The following is an 18,658-nucleotide window of genomic DNA, read 5'->3' on the forward strand; positions in this document are numbered from 1 at the left end:
TATGGATACTTCAAAATTGACTTCTCCTAATGCAGTTTTAGTTCATTAATTCAAACTTGCTTTGGACAGCACATCAGACTTAACTTTGCAAAATTTTGGTGTTCAACTCAAAAGTGATAGTGCTTTCTGTAATGTAGAAATCATGAAGCACTGAAAGTGTGGATGAAAGTATACTAATGAAGTTGTAAAAAAAGAAAAAATTCACTTAATTGGCTTTTTAACTCCTCCAAGAGGAAATGCACTGTGCATCTTAATATTGGGGATTATTTTATCCATGGAATAGTTAAATCCATGATAAGTAAAACTTAATAAGGTTTTTACTCTATTTTTCAATTACTTAGTGTTGTGTTTAAATGTACTTTCAGATTTTTAGCCTCAGAGCAAAAGATTTGGTCTATGAATCTAAAAGTATTGACAGAAATAGCATTAAAGAACTGGTGGAAAATTCTCTCTAAAAATAATGTAAATTGCACTGTAAGAGTGCTAAAAGAAAGAACAGGACCCAGGAAAGCAACCAGAAGTAGCTTGCTTCTGTTCCACAGGGACTGGCAATATCACACCTCTTCTTCAGTTTGAAGAGGGATAGGTTTCTCCCAGTCTCCTAGCAGCCCTACCCAGAGCTGCTAAGGTAGGTGGTGGGCAGGAGCCCAGCAGCCTGGGGTGGGGCAGAGCCCATGCCTCTTCCAGGGTGTTGCTCCCCTCTCCTGTGTTGTGAGGAGGCCTGACTGGGAGCTTGTTCTTTGGAGAGTTCTGGGCCCAAACTGTCCACAAGCAATTCATATGCTCCTGGCCCTCTGGCCTGGTTACAGAGACCTCACGTGGGGAAGCCGTTCCCTGTCTCCTTTTCCATCCTTCTGGATTTGTTACAATTTTGCTTTCTGAACACTTGCTAACATTTGCTAAAGATTGTCTACACTGAAAAACAAAACAACAAATCTCAAACTACATTTTCTAGTAGGTGGAAAAAGGGTAGATTGAGGGAACAAAGATAGAAAGGAACTGTAACTAGGGCCTCCTCATATAAAGAGGATAAAATGAGATGGGGAAAAGTAAAAAGCCACGCTCTGGTACCAAGTGGAATATGTAGTTAAGGCTGGCTAAGAGGTTCACTACTACCAAAGGCATCTCTGGGTCAAAAGGGGAAAAAGTTAACTTCTGTACAAGTAAGAAGCTTAGAAAAATCATTCTACTAAAAAGTGGTATCTGAATGACATAATGTAGAGATATACCAGATGACAAATTATTAATAGATGTTTGTGTCTATAAGGTCCATAACATACCTACCATTGAAACAAGAAGCAATTATAGACAATACGAAGAAACATGTATAAAAAGAAGCTATTGAGTATAGCCATTATATCACCCATCAGGAAGTCACAGAAAAACAAGTTACAAAAGCTTTCTGTCTCTAGAAACGAGTCTGGGGTCCTTCAGATTGAATGATTATATTCTGAATGATATTTTGAATATGGAATTTGTTTTGAAGTGGCGTTTCAAATGTCAAGGGCTACACACAAACATATCCAGGAGCACAATACGTCCCTTATCCCGACATGAGATGCCATATTAACTCTGCTTAGGAAGAACTTGGAGTATTTCCCAGTTTCCCAATATCTCCATTCACTTGGCTGCTCTGGGTCACATAAAGCCTTTCTGGTTTTAAACTCTTTCAATTATGAAGGATTCCTTTTCCTGCAAGAGTACTAGAACATTTTGTCACGCAACAATTTTCTGGGAATTGAGAGTGAAAGTCATTTTCACAAGATTTATTTTCTTTTCCTTATTTATACATAAGAACACACTGGAGAAAGAACGACTTAAAATGGAACATACTGAAGACACTTTAAGTGACTAGTCTGATTGAAGACTAGTCAGGTTCTAATGACCAGAGACTCTTTAGATGCTTTATGTTCTCACATTGTAAGGAAGCAATTGATAGCAACTGATCATATTGGCTAAAAGCAGTTTCACAGTCATATAAATAGAGGTATCAGTTCATTTTTAGCCACTTAATAGATGCGTGATATTTGCAAAGTCTGGTAACCTCTCTAAACTTCAGCTTCTTCACCTGTGGGTGTGTAATTATAGTATCTGTCTCGTAGGTTGTTGAGATACTCAAATGAAACAAATGCTTTAAAACACTTGGCAGTGCTTAGAATATGCTAAACAACTAGACTAATGTTAATGGGTAATTACAGAGAACACAGGAAGACAGACACAAGAAGGCACAGCAGTCCCCACAGAGCAGTCTTTGACTACATCCCCACCAGTTACACAGTTTGCAGATGGACCTTCACTATGAATTGTCATCATTGGCAAACCTTGGGGAGAGAACGAGATATATAGAAATCCTGAATTTTGAAAAATTATTTTAAAAATATATCAGTATATCACCCATGAGGAAGTCACAGAAAACATTCTCAAATATATTTGATTTTCAAAATCAAGTATTTTCAAAAATATTTGCTCATCTAAGCTGACATCTTTTTAGCTCATCTATCTAATAAAACATTATTGACAATCTACGATATGCTAGGCATTGTGCTAAGTATTGGAGGTAAGAAGTTTTAATAAAAACAAGTATAGTGTCCATCTTCACGAAGCTAATGGTCTAATGGGGAGATAGACTGTAAAATTACCGTAAGCACACGATTGTAACTCTAGAACCACCAGACATTATATGTTTCCTGATGTTATGAAATAGGAAACTTAAAACACCATGTACAGTACGGTCTAACCAAAATCTGAGTTCAGTCTAATAAGCTGCTAGACCTAACCATCCTATCCCAGAAACTATAGGAAAGAGATGAACACATTAAATTACACTAAAAGGACACGATTGGCCAAATAAAAAACGTGGAAAATTCTGCAGTATAAGTGACCCTGTATCTTTAACAAATAAATCACATAGAAAAAAAGTAAAATCACAAGATAATCAATTGCACTGCAAACTAAATACAGTATGTGGATCTTTTTTGCATTTTGATTGGAACAAGTCATTATGCTTTGTTTAATATGAAGCATTGTTTCTGAGCAATGACAGAAATTTGAGTATGGTCTGGGTATTGGATAGTACTAAGGAATTAATAATTTTGCTGGTTGTGGTTATGGATGTGTGATTATGTTTTTTAAAAAGCTTATCCTGATAATTATATATGAGATCTGAAATTTCATTTAAAATATTTCAGGGAAAAAAGTAGGGTGAATAATATATGTGAAATGAAGAGTATGTTATTAATTGCTGAGGCTAGATATTGGGTGATTCACTGTATTATTCTTTGTTAAAAAAATTAAATGATTTGTACATTTTGTTTTGTTTTGTTTTTAGATTCCACATATAAGTGAAATCAAATGTTGCTCATAGACGCTGAGAAGTGGTTACCATGGGGGAGGAGGAGGTGGGTGAAACAGGTGAAGGGGATAAAGAGGCACAGAATCTCGATCATAATATAAATTAGTCACAAGGATGAAAGTACAGCATAGAGAATATAGTCATTAGTTCTGTAACATTTTTCTGTGCTGACAGATAGTAGTATACTAGTTGGGGTGAGGATTTAATAATGTACATAACTGTTGAATCACTATGTTGGACACTTGACACCAATATAGAATATCTACTATACTTCCATTAAAAAAAATTTTAATAAGAAAAATTCAATGAAACTGTGGCAAGTGCTATAAAAGTGAGAAATATAGTGCTTTGAGAGTCTATAATAAAGGTTTTTCTCTGAGTCAGGGAAGGCTTTTATGAGCTGACACTTGAGCTGAGATCTGAAAAATGAATCCTTGCTGTGGAGGCAGGGGACAGGTTGAGTCAAGAATTGAAAAGGCCAGTGAAGCTGCAGTAGAGAGAGCAGGTCTGAGTCCAAAATGCACCCTTCAGATATTCATTGCTAAATGCTAGAAATACGGATGGGTTCTTCCTATTCATACTTCTGCTCCAGAGAAAATATAAACCAGTTATGATCCGAAGAATCCTAGCTGATTTCTCTGGTCTGATTTTAACATTGGACTGTCTAAAATTCATACTGCCCTTATGAACTCTTACACTTCCAAAAAGGAGATTATAAATCATGGCCCTCTCAATTTGCAGTGTAAAATAGCTATGTCCTTGGTACTTGGTCAGCTTGTGGGCATTCATTCAATGTTTTTTGCTCAATCGAGGTAAATATATTACTATACTGCAATATGGTTTGTTCATTTTATATTCTAAAATATATCCACAGTGTAAGCCAAAGTAGTAGAGAATTGGGCATTGACTCTATCAGCAATGGTATTAGTCCTCTCCTCGCATCACACTCTCCCCCGACACGGATGATCGGCTGTACTGGACTGCTCTTCCGTGTGACTCATCAAACACTGTCACTATCAGAAACAACTCTGTGGGAAGTAATCCCTCTCTATTAAGAATATAGTGATAGATATTATTCACTATTTCACAAAGGACACCTGGGAAATCTCTGTCAGACCTTAATAACAGAAAAAATTATACTTCTGTTGGTTTTTAACGCATGGAAACTTATAATTGGATGTCGTAGCATATTTTATGTGGCCCTGTAAGTCAGCTAAAACATATCATCTGTGGTAGGCTTGGTTTAAATAACCAAGGTTGCAGCTTACTTTTTCAATTAAAGAGAGGCGAGGGAGTGGAGATCTGTAGGCCTGCAGAACCTGTCATGTTTGTGATGGAACTCAGTATGTGGTAGAGTTGTTTGCCAGCTCCTCTAGCTCTATTATTTATGAAATTCGAGGGGACTAGACCGATGCTGAGATGAATATGATGATTCCCTTGATATCTATTGTGCTACTTCGGATAGGCCACAGCAGGACTTGCTGAAGAGTGTGCTGGGTGTGGGTTACTGGTGGGCCTCAACCACAGGTTCCTCCAACCACCGTGTTAGGGCAGCAGCCCTGTGCCGTTACCTCTATTGAAGAGCAGCCTCACCTATTTAAATTTATTTACTATTTATTTCACCTGTTTATCAAAGTAACAAACATGCAAGTATTATTCTTAGTTTGTGTTAGATGTAAAAATTTGGAGGAACTATATAGGGTGATAACATTTACCCACTGTTAGTTTCTTAGAGTTTAAATTCAAATGCAAATTTTATACACGGTCATAGGAAACATCTGGGGCTAGATGTGTGATAATTACGAATGTATAGAACTTGTAATATCTACATCAAAGCCTAGGAGTTTTGAGTGTCTTTCCAAAGCAATGATTTTTTTAATAAACTCTGTGTCATAACCACATCAGCAAAACACAGGGTGTTTTAAAAACATTACTCAAGTGATGTAAGAGACAGACAGAAGTGACTCCTTATGGAATTGTCATCTATGTCTAATCAAAGCAACCCTTTAAGCCCATTCTATTACCTGATATTCAAAAACATATTTCATCATCACAAAACCAAATAATTTTTATTTTATCAAGAGAGTTTACAATGTTATAAGGTTAACATATCCTCAAGGAAAAATTTGAGGTGCTAGAAAATACTATCATTATCCAATAGCATGTTTGCTAACTGGATATTTAATAATAATCCTTAACTATACATTAAATTCTTTGTCAAATATGAGTAATACCATGAATATTCTCTGGCTTACTCCTTTTATAGTTGACCCCATAGTATAAAATGATTTTGTTCAGTCGTGAGTTGGGCACATTTTCTGAATACTCCTAAATCAGTTTAATACTGACCATAGTGTAAAGAGTAACGGGTGATGGAACCCAGAAAGCTTCTGGAGGTAAGAACCAACATTTCTAATAAAGGTCATAAACCTTATAGTCTTGGATCTACAAAACAGAGAAGCCAGTATTCGACTCACCAAATTTCTTCTTTAGACCAAGACTGCACAGATAGAAATGAAGGAAAGATCATCAGCTTCTGGGATCCTGTCTTTGAATGTAGTGGGTGATGATGCTGTAAGACGTAAAGAAGGTAAAATATTCAGATGCTATAGAAGGTACTAGTCATAAGATTCATTTTTAAAGAAATCCTGCAATTCCTTCAGAATTTTAGATGGCAGTAACTAAAAATTAAGGAATACTATGAGAATATTAGGCTGAACAACACTTAAAAATTCCATAAGCATGTTTTAAACATTGGAAAGAGTTAACCCCATAGAAGTGATAACTTGTAACTAGTAGAGGTTGAACTATATAATGTTAATATGTGTTTTCTATAATATTAATATATTTCTCTGCTTTTTTATGTATAATCAGTAATTCATTATCATAGGCAATATTGAAAGGCATTATGTTTATAAAGCATATAAAGCTAGCAATTATAAATCATAATACTCTCAACTAAAAAAACAAAAGGCAATAACTTTCAAAATTAAAGTAAGTGTTCTTAATTCATTAATTTTATATTTGAAATAGCAACATATTTGTGCTTTTTGCTCAATATTAACTTAATATGTAACATGAAGCTTAAAAAAAGAATACTCTCAACTATATTCCATATTTGTTTTCCTTAGAGATACTCCTGTTTTTGCTTTTAGCACATGGTTTGTCTCATTTTCATTTGTCCAACTCAACAAGTATGAACAGAAGAGAGGAAATTTATCTTGCTCTGCTTTTTATTAGTATGAAATACTTCTATTTACTAATTTCAAATTAGAAGTCTAGTTTCAAACCTTGCTTTGTATGCAAAAATCAACATTTTCCATTAGTTAGAACTTAAATAAACAACTTGCTAATGTTTAACTTTTCTTTCATTTCAGAACTTAAAATATCCAGGAAGGGATGCTCACTGTGTTGGTATAGATTTGCTAAAACTTTCTTGATCTGGAATTGTTGTCCTTGTTGGTCAAAATTAAAAGAGTTCATCCATATGGTGATAATGGACCCATTTATTGATCTTTTCCTTACCATATGCATAATTCTGAACATATATTTTTTGGCCTTGGAATATTATCCAATGAGTGAAGAAACCAACAATGTTCTCAGCACTGGAAACCTGGTAAGGCTCTCATTGCATGTTATTTTCACTTGCAGTCTCAACATTTCATTAGTCATCACTATCCCCATTATTTTATTCTGTATCTGCAATATGCTGCAAATGCATTATATGAGTATTAGATGAAGCGTGTCTTCATGCGTCTCCATCCCACTGCCCCCCGTTCTGTTTTGTAGAAGTTCTTGCCCCTGAATAGATTTATGACTAGAGTTTAAAATTTGCCGTTTACATTTGGGATTCTTAGCCAGCTGCTTTTACTTGGCAGTCAGGTTATGTGGAAATTAATTTTCTTCTCTCTTCCCAAATACACCCTCTCTTGGTACCACAGCTCCATAGATCAGAGGAGGGCAGAGGGGAAATAACACACAAGGGCTTCTCTGACATCTAACCTCTGAATCCTGACTAAAGCTGCTCCTGACCCTACCTGTTCTAACCACCTGCCTTTGCCTTAAATTGGAGTTATCCTTTTGTTAAGGTGTTAATAATAATTGAGCTCCACCTATCTTTTTCTTGCATACAATAGAAAAGGCAAAACATTTCTATGAGTTTAAAGACAAGTCACCTTCAAGTGAATATATAGTGTTTAATTTCCCTTGCTTTTATTGTCGATGTTATTGTTTAGTTACTTGGTACTAACACAAACAGCCAAACTGCTATCAGTTTTGAATTATACATTTACATGATACCAAACATTAATTTAGTTATGTCACGTCTGCCCGTATAGTTTTCAAAAGGCAGTTTTTACAGGTGTACTCTGTTTTTATTTCTGGAACTTACATATGCTTTTATACATTATTTTACAGTTTAAAAATCAAATATCTCAACACGTGTTCCATATCCCAAAAGGACCTTTTTAAAATGAAAAGATTTGCATCCTCAGATAATCTTTTGTTTTCTTTCAGGAGGACTTTTAATTAAAATAATTGAATATTCTTTTAACAGTGTTTGGCATTAGATTGTTAAATAAAAAGGATGAGTCTGTCCTTGTGATACAGACTCCAGAACCAATCACATCTTGGCAGAGAAACTGTGTAGGACGTGGCAGTGAAACGTTACAGTTTCTGTGTATGAGGGTTCTGGTAGGGCTTTGGAATCATATTCTCATCCATGTGTTCTGTTTTTATTTAGGTTTTCATTGGAATTTTCACAGCAGAAATGATTTTTAAAATAATTGCAATGCATCCATATGGGTATTTCCAAGTAGGATGGAACATTTTTGATAGCCTAATTGTGTTCCATGGTTTGGGAGAACTTTATCTAATAAATGTTCATGGACTGTCCCTTTTTCGATCATTCAGGGTGGTAAGTAGAATCCAAGAACTAACTTTTATTTTCAGCAGAATGTTATTACAAAAATTATCAAGTCAGAATCAATACATGTCTGCAGTGTATGGTGGTAGTAAGAATCAGAAACCTGGGCAAGGAAATAATGTTATTCAAATGGTATTTATGTAGATGATAAGCATTTGATAAGTAATATGTTGTCACATATGGTAATAAGTTGAAGGGATGTAACAGGAATCAAAAACAATTGAACAGATTTGGTCTTATCCAAATAATTCTTCCTAAATCCTCCTCAATAAACTTTTATAATGAGTAAGAGAAATATATACAAGATGTGGTTATTAAATTTATGGATGCAACAAGCTGGGAAATACAGAAAATCTAATGAAAGATACTATCAAAATATCTGAAAGGCTAGTAATGGATGATTATAAGACAATTAAGTTTTACATGGATAATTGTAAAGTCCTACTCTGGTAAAATCCCTTCTAGTATAAAGCCAACTACATACTAGAAAAAGCTGGGGAAAGTACAGCACATATAAAAGTGATAATGAGTCTTAGATGACCAAGTTCACTGCCATGGTGGCAAAAAATGTTAAGATAATTTTGGGCTATATCAATAGAAATGAAAAATCTAGTAAAAAGAAGGGAAACATTCAGATTAAGCCTAGAATGTTATGTTTGGGTTTTGATGTGTTACTCTCAAAGGGAAATACAGTGGAATTGGATGGAACCTGACAGGCTTTTCCAGTGTCTTCTGTATGTCAGAATGTGGGAAAATATCCAAGGTATTATTACAAGCAAAACAAAGAATGCATAGTTGCTCTACCACATATTACAACATAAAATTAGAATAATTATAACAGTATAATATTGAATGTGAATTGTCAGATCAATATAAAAGGATATGTATAGATTTAGTGTTAAAAACTATAGGATATATTAAGAATTGTACATAAAATGAATTTTTAGTGGTTAGTATTAGTGATGCTCAAAACTGATATTACATTAAAGACTATGTACATGTATGAGTATAGTGCTGATAAAAAATGTAAATGTACGTCATAATAAATAGTGACCAAATTTTTTGTTTCTTATTCTTGTTTTTTACTTTGTTCTATTAGTTACGCATTTTCAAGTTGGGGAAGTACTGGCCGACATTTAAGATTCTGATGCTGACCCTTCGGAACTCTTTGGTCACCCTGAAGGACTTGGTTCTGCTGTTGGTCACATTCGTGTTCTTTTCTGCTGTGGTCGGCCTGAAGCTGTTTGGGTTGAGTTACAAAGAATGTGTCTGCAACATAGACAAAGACTGTCACCTCCCGCGCTGGCACATGTATGACTTCCTCCACTCCGGCCTGAACGTGTTTCGGATTCTCTGTGGAGAGTGGATAGAGACTTTATGGGACTGCTTTAAGGTAGCAGGCGAGTTCAGTTGTATTTCTTTTTACATGATGGTCATTCTAATCGGAAACTTAATGGTAAGTATCCCATTTAAATTGTCCTTGAAAAACTGTTGTAATATAATCTGGAATTTTCATTATGAGGACAGTGGTCTATGACTGTGCTGTCCAGTATAGTGGCCTCTAGCCACATTAGCTATTGACCAGCTGAAATTGAGCGTGGCCCAATTTGAAATGTTCTCTTAAGTGTAAAATACCTACTGGATTTGAAGTCTTACCCAAAAAAGAATGTAAATTGTTTTGAGAATATTTTTATATTGAATGGAATTTAAAATGGTTCTATTTTTGATACATTAGGTGAATGAAATATGTTAGTACAACTAATTTCACATTTTCTGTTTATGCTTCTAATGTGGCTACTGCAAAGTTGTATGTTACATGCATCATATTTCTATTGGATTAACACTCATTTATAACCTTGCTACTTACTCAAAGTAGCATTGGCATCATGTGAGAGAGAGTTATCAGTGCAGACTTTGAGACCCCATTCCAGACCTACAGAGGTACAGTCTACATTTTAACAATATCCCTAGGTGATTTGTATGCACATTAAATTTTAAGAAGTGCTTAAGTGTAACACACCAGTTGTCAAACTTGGTGGCACATTGAAATTACCTGGGGAATTAATAAAAATATACTAATGCCTTGGATACAGTCCCAGAGATTCTGATTTTATTGGTATGTAGTCATAGCCTGATCATCAGGAATTTTTTTTAATACTCATTTGATTCAATTTTGCAAAGTTTGAAAACGGTCTATGTAACTGTTGCACATTACCAAGAGGGAAAGTTTCCACTTGTAAATTCCCAGTATTTGAAGTGGTATTACATGAATTGAGTAAGTTGTTTTCACTTTCTCTAAGAAAAAGGAACGGCTTATAAAGGAAATTGTTCTTACAGGGGAAAAAAAATGGACCCAGTATTTGATTTTTACTCATAAGTCATAGAGGTCAAGTACATTTCCCAAAAGACAAAGCAAATCGCAGGTTGGATTCCATGTCAGTGCCATTCCTAATTCGCTTCTAAATTATCCTGGGCATATCCCCTGTCATACACATGTCACACTGGCATTGTGTTTAATTGTTGATGCACTTGTCTGTCTTCCTTAATAAACTTTAACCTTTTTGAAGGAAGGGATCAAGATTCTTATCTGTATCACTAAAGCCTAGAACAGTGCCCAACACATAAAAATACTTCAATATCCTCAACCTTTGTAGTTATTAGTACACTTTCAACTCCCAGTGACTTAAGACACTATTTAACTGGCTGAAACAAAATGAGTGTAAATATCAACATACATAATTCAAAATATCAGAGATAGATATTTATGTCTTCATAGAATATCAAGTCTAATAGAAAACAGCATTCCTATTTCTTTCCTAGAAACCACAGCAAATTTCTCCTATTATCTCTTTAGTTCTGATTCACATGCAATATCTGAACCAATGTATATTTCCCAAGATGTGGAATATATTAACGTATATTATTACAGTAAGCCTCTCAGAGCTCTCTCTTGAAACTAGAGATGGCATCAATCCAAGTCCAAATCATACAACTAATGATGGGATAAGGGTGATTTCCTAAATGAAATGTAGGTTTCTATTCCAAAAGGAAAGGTCCTCACTGATGGCTATTGAGGTAACCATGACACACATACACGCACACACACACACACACCTCAAAAGCAAAGAAAAAGAAATGCTGAGGCAATTATATAATTTCATTTTTGTTTATTTGTTTTTGAATTCCATTCGATTTCTAATTTTTCTTATTCCTACTGATCAGAAACTTCAAGTCAATGGGAGAGGGATTTCAGGATAACATAGAGTTATATGAACCTCCATTTGAGGTTGTTTCCTCCAATTAACTGGCCTTCCTATTGCTTGGCTTGCTAAGTCTTTAAGCCTTATTCCCCTCAATAGTCATCCATCCTTAGGGCATTATGGTAACACAGTAGGGTGAATACAAGGGAAAAATGCAAAAAGAGAATTTGACGTTGTAGATCTTCCACCCACCTTACCCCCGCCCTCCCCACCCTCACCATATTTCCAGCTCATTGCATTACGGCATTGTAATTTCACATCAGAATTACAACATTGATATAAAAGGGAGGTAGTGCACATTTTTTAAATTTAATTTTATCATTCATCCAGCACCAAGCCCCAGCAATGATTTGGAGCCTCGAATGGAAACCTTTAAAAAAATCATAATACAAAAGCAAATATTTAAAGTAGCGGTAGTTCTCTGCTATTTTGAGTTGTGGAAAAAATACAGAGCTCAGATCCGAGCAAACATAAGTTCAAATTCCAGTTCTGTTATTTACTAATGAAGTGACTTTGTGCATATCACCCAGCCTCTTTAAACCTGTCAACATCTAATAGGAGAATAAACATAATAACCCATGTCTTGTAGGGTTATTGCAACTTAAATAAAAATCAGCTAGTACTCTATAAATATTCATAAATGTTTGTTTTACTTTCTTTAAACTCTAGAAAATTTAATTCCCACATCTACAAAATTTTATAAATTATTTAACACTGGAAGTTTCAGTTAGGCTTTCCAGTGTTTTGCCTGCAATTTAATTAATTGCCACAAGGTGAATTGTGGTATCTGGTTAAGGCTACATAAACCAAACAATAATGGATAGAAACATGAAAAGAAATAGAAAGCTTAATATAAAATCCATTTGCTTTTTAAAAACAAAAGAAATTGATAAATATTTTAGCCCATATATATTTATATGTCTCCAAATTAAATATATGTTAAGATGTAGTTAGAATAATACAAGAACATCAATACATGTTAAATTCCTTAGTTACTAATCAGAAAATAATCACTTAAGTAAATCTTGAATTTCCTTTCTCTTCTATACTACTTTATTTTGATATGAATTGCTCAACTCTAACCCTAACAAACAGACATCTTTGAGGTAAGGGAGAAAGCAAATTTTAAAGGAGATGTTTAAATGTTCTGTTTTATATACATTATTTCACCTTTTATCTCAACACAAAAGCATAAATATGTGTTTTGAATCTCATTATAACACTGAGACTGGATAACAAACTTACCCTATGTTTGTATTATATAATATTTGCAGTCTTCCTTTCTTCTTCATTAATGTTCAAATTAAAAGAGGTAATCAATCCTCTATAGTTTTTGGTCATTCACAGGTACTATTTTTCCTTTTTAACCCCTAAAGAGACTAGGCTATTTTTTTTTCAGAGCACACTTGAATGAAGCAGGTGCATTTTGCAGTATTGTAAAATTCTTTCTTTATGCCAAAGTCCAGAGCATTTTGAACTTCACTTTCAGCCTTCTAACATTCTTAGTATATATGTATGTGTGTACGTGTGTGTGTATGTATGTGTCTAAAATATAAGAAATCTTAGATTATAAGCTCTTAAAAATACAATTGTAGCAAAATTTTTCCTTGTCCAAATTCTGGCATAAAATCTATTGTTTTGTTCATTCTTTAATTAAGTTTTTTCAACAAATACTTATTTGTCACCTACTTTGTGCCTAGAATCATGTTAGTTGTCCACTTAACAGAAAACAGTTCCTGCTCATATGAAGCTTATAGTCATGAAACTCTTGCCTAAAACCCTCTCCTTATTTCTCATTGTGCCTAATACTTAACCAAAGGAGGGAAAGGAAACACCCAACTACTTTGCATTATATTTGGTGTAGTCCTCTTCTATCCTGAACTCGTTGTCCTCTGAGAATGATAGAAAAGCTAGTAACAGTTCCTACAAAGGTCATGGAGCCCCTGCCTAGATTATCTGTAAACCTTAATTTCAAATAAGACACTCCCTACATGAACAGTCATACTAATCTGTGGAGGTATTGGCATTTGATCATTGTCTCTTCAGTTTTTATTCTATCCTCTGAAATTCCTTCATTGTAGGTCATAGAAAATACATGTCCATTGCTCAGATGATCTCACATGTAAGAAATTTCCAATGTTGAGCCATCTTGTGCCCTACATTTTAGTGCTACACCAAAACTGTAGTTATGATGATCTCTTTGATGACTTTAATATATGCAATAATATTTTAATTTTGAACTTTCTCTATTCCTAAGAGGTATAAATATATAGGTATAGAGAAGTAAAAGTAATCTGTTTGGATTGCATACTGTGTCGTGGGCAGCTCATACGATCTCAAGTGTGTATGTACGAGAAATATAGTAATTATCAGAGTATCTGAGAACATCTCTTTATAGAGATTCAGAATGCCGAAAGCAGTTTTAACAGTGAATGTTTGGAGATCTTCATATACCTACGTGAATTTTCAGTTTAATTACTTTTAAGAGTAGATCGTTATCTGTGAAGACATCATGGAAACATTAATTATGTAATTTGTATATTCTTAAACATAATTTACTATTACTGAGAAATACGATCAAGGCATGTTTAGTTTCCAGAGAATCAGATTTTGCTCTTGTTTGTAATTGTAGGGTGTAAATGATAGTTTTGGATTCTGTTGTTGGAGATTCATATCGATTATTCTCTTAGACTTAAAGTAATAATTTGAGCATTTTTCCTATTATGGAAGTTTGCTCCCCTTTCTTCAGATATCTGAGCTTTTTAAGATTTCACTTGCTTTATGCCTTATGTATTCTTTTTTTAGAATTCCAATCCTGCTTCATTTTATTGGAGCATATTATTTCACTTTTCTTTTTTTTTTATGTGTTCTTTTTAAAGGGCGAAGTTCCAAAGGCATACATACATTATGACCCTATTCTTGAGTTCAAATAATTTACAGGTATTAAGAATGATTCTTTCATCACTCATCTGTTTCATATTTGATTAAATTTATTACCACAGAGAATTCATTAACATACCCTGTCCCAGTGCTGCATGTCACAAGGAAAATTAGGTGTGGGCTTCATAACCAGAAACAGCTTTCTCACCCAAAATTCCTTATGGGTTTGCAGAACCCATGAAGAAGTCATTCCTCATCTTCCTGGAATAGGGATGAAGTTGGCCACCCGGAGGAGCAATTTATTTTCCCACTTAGGGAGAGGCAGCCTGGTTCAGTGAAAGAAAACAAGCTTTGGAATAAGACAGACTTGAGTTCAGTCTATATGACCTTTGACATTTGATATCTGTAAGCCTTGTCTTTTTCACCTACAAAGGAGAAATAAATGATATTGCATAGAATGCTGTGTGACCTTCAGGCGAGCTCTGCCTGTACAGGCCCCTGGCACCATACCTGGCCCATTGTAGATGAGTAAGAGCCATAGAGCCTATAATAGCTCTAGTTTATATGCTATAATGCATATGCTGTTTTCAAATCTCAGGTCAGCTTTTCTAAAGTATTTTTTTTTTATTGTTAAAAAGGAAATGAAAAGCTAGCCACACTGAGCCTCATTTTTTCCTCATTTAGATACTTTACCTGTTTGTGGCACTGGTGAGCTCATTTAGTTCATTCAATACCACAACCACCGAAGAGGACGATGAAGCAAAAAACCTGCAGCGTGCAGTGGCGAGGATTAAGAAAGGAACAAGCTATGTGCTTTCTAGAATATTATGCAAAAAGCAAAGTGCTCCAAAGGAGACACTGGACAAAGTAAATGATGTGCATGTTAAAGAGAATATTTCTGACCATACCCTTTCTGAATTGAGCAACATCCAAGATTGCTTCAGTGATAAGGAGAAAAGCCGTGGCACGGAGAAAAACACAATGACTGAGAATGAGAGTCGATCACTTATTCCCAGTCCTAGTGTCTCAGAAAGTGTACCCATTGCTTCTGGAGAATCTGACATAGAAAATCTGGATAATAAAGAAATTCAGAGCAAGTCAAGGGATGGAAGCAGCAAAGAGGTAAGATGTTTCCATATCCTGATTGCTTATTGATGAATTGTGGCATTGTTGATCAGAAAGTGAATCAATGTGAAGTTCCAGAGGGTGATCACCATTCAGCCCTAGCTACAGCCCTTGCTCCTGATCAAGTTACTTAAACTTTCTGAGTTTCAGCTTCCTTGAATGTAAGTGAGGATAAAATTGTATCTATTTCTTAGGGAGCACAGAAGGACTGAAAAAATAGCTCAATAGTGCATGGAACAATGTGTAGTATATAGTAAGCACCTAATAAACATTAGATAATGAAATTCTAAAATTATGTAAATTAATAAGCAGGGAGCATGGGGTGATGAAAAGCATACTGAAAAAAAACCTAAATTTTCAAAATTGATATGCATTATTTGAGAAATCACTAATTTCTCCACTTAGTGATTACTCCCAAAACAGTTCATTGATTGCTGCAGCCTTTATTTTATCAGAAATCAAATATAAGGGGAATTGAAATAATAAAAACAATCTGTTCATTTAAGAGTATTTCTGCTGGATATACGTTTTTCAACTGAGCACCATAATGTCTTATAACTGACCATGAAAGGTCTAAAGCAAACAGTTTCCTGATTACAGTATATTTCTTTGACATTTATTGTGCATAAGACCAAAAAGTGGGACAAAAGAATATAATCTCCTTTTTTATATGCTCTACCTAGTTCTGTCCTTAATTTTTAAGAAATAAGAGTACTTTTCTTCCAAACATTTTGATACTTATCTTAATTTTTTAATTAGAAAATAATTTCATGTGCTATTAACTTCAAGCTCTTAGCCATTTTAAAGGGTGATTGATATGTTGTATATTTATTTTTAAGTAATGTAAGAATAAAGCATTATGAGAAAATCATGTTATTTGCATTATTAACACATGTACAATGTCATGACTACTTTATCCTGGCCAGTCTTGAACTTCAGTCAAGAACAAAGTGGGAAAAAGTGTCAATTCCTGCAACCAGCCTCATTCCATAGGGCTAGTACCACTTTCCCAGGTCAACTCCTGAGCCTACTCCTTGTGCTGTTCCTTCATTTCAGTTCATAACCTCACATCAGTCCTGCTCTACGATGATAGCCACAGAATTGTCTGGACTGGACTTCACAGTGAGAACTAAGTGCTCTCTTGTCTGCCTGTCTTTAATCATCAAGGAGTGATTTATTTGGAAGCTACTTATCTAACTGAAATAGTATATATGGGAAGCTTGTGAGTAACTTCAAGAAAAGTTTAGGACTCAAATACTTTTAGAAATTGAACATGGTCTATACATCTTTTAGGAGAACAGAGTTATTAACTAAGTGTTAATTGTAATTTAAAAATTAGTTTAAACTAATTTTAAATAACTTAAAAAAAATTCAACTCTCAGAAATATGATAGGCATTTTAACATCAATCATGAAGTTGGCCTAAGTCTTTTAAACCTGATGATTGTCTTTATGTACGTATTTTTTCTTACTTCTGCAAGTGAAATAAGCTTTAAACAGTGAGTAAATGAAACTTTATTCACAGTATTTTTGATGGGACTTTGCTTTTCAGAAAGTAAAGCAATCTAGCTCATCTGAATGCAGTACAGTTGATATTCCTATCTCAGAAGACGAAGAAATGGTCTATGACCATGAAAAATCAAAGCATCTTAAAAGTGGTGAGAAAAAAATAAATTCCTTTAATCATCATGTTGAAATTACACTAAGTTTCTCTTGACCTAAATTGGATATACTTTAATTTTACAGAATTTATTAATATGGCTAAGGAACACACACAGTCATGTATGTGCACATGCCCAGATGAATCCTCATAGAAACTAATAAACATCAACTAACAATCAACTTTTGGAAAAGAGGAAGAGGGCCTCTTTCCTAGGGAGTCAAGTGCAGTAGTTATGAGTGTTGGCTCTGTAATCAACCTGAGTTCAAATTCCAGTCCACCATTACCAGTTTTACCTACCTTCTTCTCTGGTTGATTTCTTAATATGTAAAATCAGGATAGTATACAACTTACCTCATCGGATTGTTAAAAAGATTAGTGTATGTATGTGTGCATATGTGTGTGTGCGTGCGTGTGTGTGTGTGTGTGTGTGTGTGTGTGTGCTTTTATCCACCATGGGAATGGGGCCAATATTTAAAATATTCCTATGAAAACATTCTATAACTTTCACAGGAAAACAAATCATGGAATGGTGAGATATTTTTACATTCCACGTGAATATTAAGAAATGTACAAGCTTCATTCAGTTGGCTGAGTCATGGGATAGGTAGCATTCACCTCTTGATGACTTATAATTCAAATCCATTTCCTAGCAATATTAGCAAATAACTCCAGGTTCTGGACATTGGAAATCATCAAAAAGGAAACCCCAAATGCTCAAATTCCTACATTCAAAACAAGAATCTGCCCTCAGGAACTTGAGTTCTAGCTATTGTATCATCCAAGACAAAGAGGGAAATATTTCCTATTTCTTTGACAAAGATAATATAAATTGACACCGGGTAAAATTTTTAAATGAAATGTATTGACTTTAAACTCTGCCAACCTGTTCCCTCATTTTCTTGCCTTTCAGTCACTCCCTTCTCAAGCTGAGGTTTCCTCATGCTAACTCTCTTGATCAAAAGTTAGAATTCCCCCCCACACACACATGTACACTGTCCACAAAATACTGTATAATCCAGTCTCCATCAAAATTCCCATTCTCATGCTACCTAAGAACTGAAACCAATGTAACTCACTTAACTGAAATTATTCCTCTTAACATTTTATAAATATTTGTGTATTTAAATGGAAATGCTTGCTATTCTATGTGGGTCTTCTAAGAGTGTATTATACCAAAACATGATATTCAGATATTTTATGCGTACATAGTTTTTTTGTAGGCTGGGGATAAATTCTGTTGTCAGACTCAGTCCCACAAAGTTATAGGATCTTTTAAGTCACCTCTTCTTTTCACAGTGTCTTCCCTGCTACTATTACTAAACTCACAAGTTAAGTTTTGTCTTTTTTCCCCCCTCATTAACAGTCATGACTGCAGGGGTAAAAATCAAATGTTTATAAGTCAGGGACTACCTATATTAGATTCTGTAAATAGATAATGGTTAAAGCATATGATAG

The 18,658-nt window shown here is 34.6% G+C and overlaps 1 protein-coding gene across 5 annotated transcripts in view; it reads left to right on the forward strand.

Annotated features, from left to right (window-relative positions):
• The window catches only part of SCN7A (sodium voltage-gated channel alpha subunit 7), a 75,337-nt gene that overhangs the window by 34,143 nt on the left and 22,536 nt on the right, over positions 1–18,658 (forward strand). For all 5 annotated transcript variants that reach the window (XM_057505457.1, XM_057505459.1, XM_057505460.1 and 2 more), the window contains exons 11-16: positions 5,846–5,942; positions 6,730–6,968; positions 8,094–8,267; positions 9,376–9,732; positions 15,101–15,538; positions 17,093–17,198. In XM_057505457.1, the coding sequence (XP_057361440.1) occupies positions 5,846–5,942; positions 6,730–6,968; positions 8,094–8,267; positions 9,376–9,732; positions 15,101–15,538; positions 17,093–17,198 (1,411 nt within the window). The remainder of the gene's footprint in view (positions 1–5,845; positions 5,943–6,729; positions 6,969–8,093; positions 8,268–9,375; positions 9,733–15,100; positions 15,539–17,092; positions 17,199–18,658) is intronic.

This window comes from Manis pentadactyla, chromosome 8, assembly GCF_030020395.1.
Source record: "Manis pentadactyla isolate mManPen7 chromosome 8, mManPen7.hap1, whole genome shotgun sequence".
Taxonomy (NCBI): Eukaryota; Metazoa; Chordata; class Mammalia; order Pholidota; family Manidae; genus Manis; species Manis pentadactyla.